General features: G+C 35.5%; 1 protein-coding gene across 1 annotated transcript in view; it reads left to right on the forward strand.

Annotated features, from left to right (window-relative positions):
• The window catches only part of LOC103585076 (chromosome unknown open reading frame, human C14orf39), a 40,583-nt gene that overhangs the window by 19,709 nt on the left and 14,519 nt on the right, over positions 1-6,355 (forward strand). The window contains exons 13-14 of the mRNA XM_008565944.1: positions 2,629-2,690; positions 4,122-4,300. Coding sequence (XP_008564166.1) covers positions 2,629-2,690; positions 4,122-4,300 — 241 coding nt within the window. The remainder of the gene's footprint in view (positions 1-2,628; positions 2,691-4,121; positions 4,301-6,355) is intronic.

Consider the following 6,355-nt stretch of genomic DNA (forward strand, 5'->3'; position numbering starts at 1 on the left):
GGAAAGATGCATTTTATCTTTTAATTCTACTTTTCCATAAGCTTTTGAAGTACCCTTGTATGTATGACTTTATTATTCCAAAGTCTACCAGCTGTTGCAACTTTGAAACATCCTTGAAAACACTCATTCTCTTTCTCTCTCTACCTCTCTCTCTACATATATATATGCACACACATAAATATACACATCTACATTTATATACACACATATGTACACATATGTATGTATGTATATTTATATAAACATATGTATATGTGAGTGTATGTATACAGATATTTGTTGTTCATATTTTTCCTAAGAAGTACCATACATACATATTTTGGTAACCCAGTAGTGCATAACAATTATTTCATTTATTAGGTTATATAAAAGTTTTAATTCTTGTCTGATTACTGACTTTTATTTGAAATTTTAAAAATGCCTCGTTCTGACAGCATGAAAATTCTGTAAATATATGTATATTTAGAAGGGCCATATAATATACTTTGAGTCTGTTTCTGTCACTCTTAGTATAGGATTCACCCAATACAATATGCTTATTCCACACAGATGCATATTCTCCCTGCTTTCTTCTGGAAGAAAAATTATATCTTACCTATACAGGTGATTTATTACACCTGTTTATAATTCTATATATATGCCAAGCTGACAGTGTGTTAGACGAGGAGGAATAACAATGCACCCCTGATACAGAGTTATGGGGAAATGCATATACCTGGCATAGTTCTACCTCTGTTGAGCTCATATGGTGAGGCTTCATACCCAAGAAAGCAAAGAATTATTTTGGAAGAAAAAAAGGACTCTTTTCTATGATCTCCAAACTCATTTTTGAAGAAATTAATATATGGTAAAAAATTATAGTTAAGACTTAAATGCAAGAGGCAAAAACTATAAAGCTTTCAGAAGATCGAATAGAAAAGCATCTTAATGACTTCAAGATAGGGATTTCTTAAAAAAGAGTTTAAAAGCTCAGTCATAAAAGAGAGAGTGATAAATTTGGATATATTAAAATTTAGAATTACCGTGCATCAAAAGATACCATAAGAGGAGTGGAAGGCAAGTCACCAAGCCAGACGATATATTTGTAGTACATAGAACTGTCAAAAGAGTAGTTTCTCTAGAAAAAAAAGGCAGACAACCCAATTAGAAATATGTGTAAAATATGGGAATAGGCAGTTCAAAAAACAGAAACTTTTGTGGTAGATAAACATACGAGAAGATGCTCAGCAAATCACAGAACTGCAAAATAAAATCACAGTGAGATATCATTATGTATCCACCAGATTAGCAAAATTCAAGAAGTCTGACAATACTAAGTATTGATGAGAACGTAGGACAATAGGAACTTTCATAACTATTGGTAGGAACTGTCAAAAAATGATAATTGATATCATACCTAAATTATAATAGGAGCTAATAATTTTGTTTGGTGAGATTGAATGATTTCCTGAAGAAGCTCAGGATGGCCAGTCCAAAAGTTTGTGGAAAAATAGAAGTGAAAGATAATACAAATTTTTCCATGAACTTTTTATTTTATTATTTTTTTATTTTTTATTTTTATTTTTTTTCCTTTTTGTCTCTTTTTTCGTGTCCGGCAACACAGTACTTGAGCTAGGTGGTTTAGCTAAATTGCTTCTTTGCTGCTGGATCCCTAGGGGAGGCTTTTTGTGCAGCTCAGGTTTTAATGGTTGACTTTATAGGGAAATCTGGTGCACCTGGGTTGTGTAGACACTCTGGTCTGGGCCTGAGCCTTTTCATCAAACTGCACCCCATGCGATTCTATATTCCTGACAAGTCTCCTCTGAGTGGTCCTATGCTGATTGGGGTGCAGAACAGCTGTCCTTGCTGTGCCTCAGTATTCTTCTGGTAGGCCCATCTCCCCACCACCTGTGCTCCAAACACTTCCCATGGGAGAGGCGATGCTCTGGTCCCTTGCAATGACTCACTGGCCTCTGAGTGGCTCCTTTGTTTCAGTTGTTGTGGCTCCTCCCTCCTGTGTGGTCCATGGGAACCCTATTAGTGGTCTTGCTGGCCTGGGGGCCACCAAGGCCCTCTTCTCCCCTGCCACCTCCAAGCAACTTCATTGGAAGGGCACAGCTGCAGCTTTTGCCAGCTCCTGCTCGGAGCGCTCAGCAGCTCCAGCCTGGAAGCAGCCGGGGCTCAAAACTGTCAGAGTGGTTTTTTCTTTCTCTCATCATGGCTTCTCTCACTTTCATTCAGTCTGTAGGTCTGTCCTTCTCTTCCCCTGAGCTCTAGCAGCCCCAGCTTGGCTGTCATTGCTTTTTTACAGTTGTAAATTGGTTGATTTGTGGGAGAGAGTGATGCTGGGGACCGTCTGTTCTGCCATCTTGACCAGAAGTCCGGGATTTTTTTGGAATGCTCATGATGTTCTATTTCTTTACCTGAGTAGTGATTACATGGGTGTTCTTTCTGTGATTTTGTTTGTTAAACTGTTCATATTATGTTTTAGTCTATTATATGTATGTATTGGGTGGAATCACATGAAATTGCTATTTTTGTAGGTTAAAAACACTTAAATATTGGCAGTTTCATATGGTTAAACTAATGTTTTATTTTACAATAACTTTGCAAAAAGAGAAAAATAGTTTGTTCTTATATAACAAACAGATGCTGAGTGTGGAGATAAAGGGACAGTAACACAACTGAGAGAATCGAAATGTACTTCACAAGTAAGTCAAATGTTTGGTTTCTAATTTCTAAGCAAAACATTCCAATTTAAAATATTCTGTGTTCATTTCAATTTCAGATTTAGTAAAATGAAGATCATTTATGAGAGATATTATTTTGGTAATCAGGTTTCTAGGGGGGTTACAGATTTTATTTTTCAGATTTAAAAAATGAAGCCACAAAAGTTTACATGGAAATATACAAAAAGTTGTCATTAAAAAGTGACAATATCTATTGAGGCCACAACTAAATTGTGATTGAAGAAAACACTTTTCTTTGGTAAGACTGAATGATTTAACCATGGCAATTCAAGACCAATGGATGCCATAAAAATATCTTGAAAGTATTTTTTTTTTTTTTTGTCTTTTGTCTTTTTCCGTGTCCGGCAACGGATCGCAACCCTCAGTGTTGCCCCCGCACCGGACCGGGGACCGGCAACGGGACCGCAACCCTCGGTGTTGCCCCCGCGCCTCGCTCAGCCAGTGAGCGGGAACCGGTCTGTATGTGGGATCCGAACCCTCGGGCGGGAGCGCCGCCGCGCTTCCCAAGCGGCGCACTTATCCAGTGCGCCACCGGGCCGGCCCTTGAAAGTATTTTTTAATAGTAGAAAGCTTCAGTGATGATAGATGTAGACAATCAAGTTTACCCTAGCTACTAAGGGTTAAAACAATGGAAACAACATAGTAGTGTTCTGCTGTAAAGAAATACAGGTGATAAACACATTTAAAATTTTTTTGGTGAAAGGATGCAAATTCCTTCTGTAATGAGATTGGTATAATAAGAATATTTGAGAAATCACATTTCTAGCCTACAAAATGATATAAAGGAAAATTAGTATTCAGGTTCTCAATCTTTGTAGGGAAAGTAGCATAATGAATTTGTAAAGGCAAAAAAAATTTGCTAAAATATAATAAGCAAACTAGAGCAAGATAGCTTAGAAGTAAATTACTTTTTCCTTTCAAGGAAGTATCATATACCCAGAGCATGATGTGGAAATTTTAAAAGAAATGCCATTCCTAACCATTTTTCTTCATTAATTTCAGTATGTTCTGGTTGCCATTTACTTTTTCAGGTAGGGGTGAGAGAGATTGAGCTGGGAAAAAAAGAAAAATTAGAAAATTAAAAATAATTATTATTTTATTTTTGGATACACTGTACATACTTTAGTATAACTTTCACCAATTATTCTTATTTTACTAGTTTTGTCTGTGAAATGATAACATAGATTAATATGGTGTTTTCCACATCAAACATTTTTATATATGTCCTTTTATTAATGCAGTAACATTTATTTTGATAATTTTCTGTTACTTCAAATTTGCAGGCTGTATACACAGAACATTTTGGGAAGCCAATAGCACATTTTTATATATGTCCTTTTATTAATGCAGTAACATTTATTTTTATAATTTTCTGTTACTTCAAATTTGCAGGCTGTATACACAGAACATTTTGGGAAGCCAATAGAAAATAATGGTGATGAAGTAGAAGAAAGACCTGAGAATTTTCCACAAACTCCTGAAACTCCTATATTTTTAAGAACTACTGAAGCTGAGAAAACACCTGAATCTGTGGAGAAAATACAGCTCCCTAAAACCCCCTTGTTTGAAATGTAGGATTTTAATTAATAATTATAATTAAATTATATGTATACTGCATTATATAAATAATTGATAGGAATAGTAAGATGCCTAATACCTATATAACTTTAAGAACTTTTTGCTATGGAGTACTTCAGACATAGAAAGGCGTGAGAGAGTAGTAGTGTAATAAATCTTCATGTATCCATCACCCTGTTTGAACAATTAATTAACGTTCTGCCATTCTTGTTTCATAGACTCTCCTCCCCATTTTTCCTGCAACATTTAGCTAAAGATGACATAGATCCTGAGTACTTATCCACTGCAATATTATGTAGATTTAAGATCTTCCAAAGGATAAAAAACTTATGGAAAAATTAAAAATGTCAAGCTATAAAGCTATTGTCAGATATGGTAGATTGTGGACTTACAATTGAATTATATCCCAGGAGTCATTTTTCCATATGTTGTAGTGTTTTAAGCAATAATTGACATTCTGTTAAGTAACCTCTTTAGGCATAAATATTTTTTTAAAAAATCATTAATTTTTTAATTAAAGCATAATTGATTACACATATTTGTGGGGTACAGAGTTGAATATCATTACCTGCATACAATGTGTGATGATCATATCAGGATAATTAGCATGTTCATCATTACAAAACATAATCATTCCTTGTGTCTATTAACCAATTTCTCACTAAATTCCCTCCACCTCCCCCCCCTACCTCTAGTAACCACAGTTCTGTTCTTTCCTTCTGAAAGTTCAATGTATTACTGTGATTGTTGTTTTTCTCTCTCTCTTCTTTGTTTGTTTATTTTTTAGCTCCCACTTATGAGTGAGGACATAGGATATTTCTGTGCCTGGCTTGTTTTGCTTAACATAAACTTGCAAAGCTCATCCATGCTGTTGCAAGTAGCAGACTTTCATTCTTTTTTTATGTCTGAGTAGTATTCTATTGTGTATATATACCATATTTTCTTTATCCAGTCGTCTATTGATGGACTTGTAGGTTGGTTCCATATCTTGGCTATTGTAAACAAAGCTTCAATAAACATGGGAGTACAGGTATCCCTTCGACATGATGATTTCCATTCCTTTCGGTATATACTCAGTAGTGGAATTGCTGGTTCATATGGTAGTTCTATCTGTAGTTGTTTGAGAAACTTCCATACTGTTTTCCATAATGGCTATATTAATTTACAGTTCCACCAGCAGTATAAAAGGGGTCCCCTTTGTCCACATCCTTGCCAGCACTTTGTTATTCTCTGTCTTTGATAATAGCTTGTCTAACTGCAGTGAGATGATATCTCAGTGTAGTTTTCATTTGCGTTTCCCTGATGCTTAGAGATATTGAGCATATTTTCATATAACTGTTGGTCATTTGACTGTCTTTTGAGAACAGTCTATTCAGCTCTTTACCCATTTTTTAATTGGATTATTTGTATATTTACTGTTAAGTTGTTTGAGTTCCTTGTATATTCTGGATATTAATCCCTTGTCAGATGTATAGTTTGCAAATATTTTCTCCCATTCTGTAGGTTGTCTTTTTACTCTGTTGTTTCTTTTGCTGTGAAGAAGCTTTTTAGTTTGATATAATCCCATTTGTTTATTTTTCCTTTTGCTGCCTGTGCTTTTGAGGACTTATTCATAAAGTCTTTGCCCAGTCCTACATCGTGAAGTGTTTCCCCTATGTTTTCTTCTAGGAATTTTATAGTTTCAGGTATTACATTTAAGACTTCAATCCGTTTTGAGTTGATTTTGGTATATGGTGAGAAGTACAGGTCTAATTTTATTCTTCTACACATGGATATCTAGTTTTCCCAGCATCATTTTCAGAAGAAGCTATCCTTTCTCTGATGTATGTTCTTGGTGCCTTTGTTGACGATAGTTGGTTGTAAGTACATAGGTTGATATCTGGGTTTTCCGTTCTGTTCCATTGGTCCATGTTTCTGTTTTTATGCTGGTACTGTGATGTGTTGGTTACCATAGTTTTTTTTTTTTTTTTCCCCTTTTTGTCTTTTTCCGTGTCCGGCAATGGATCGCAACCCTCAGTGTCGCCCCCGTACCAGACCCGGACCCGCCA

The sequence above is a fragment of the Galeopterus variegatus genome, unplaced genomic scaffold (genome assembly GCF_000696425.1).
Source record: "Galeopterus variegatus unplaced genomic scaffold, G_variegatus-3.0.2 Scaffold215, whole genome shotgun sequence".
Taxonomy (NCBI): Eukaryota; Metazoa; Chordata; class Mammalia; order Dermoptera; family Cynocephalidae; genus Galeopterus; species Galeopterus variegatus.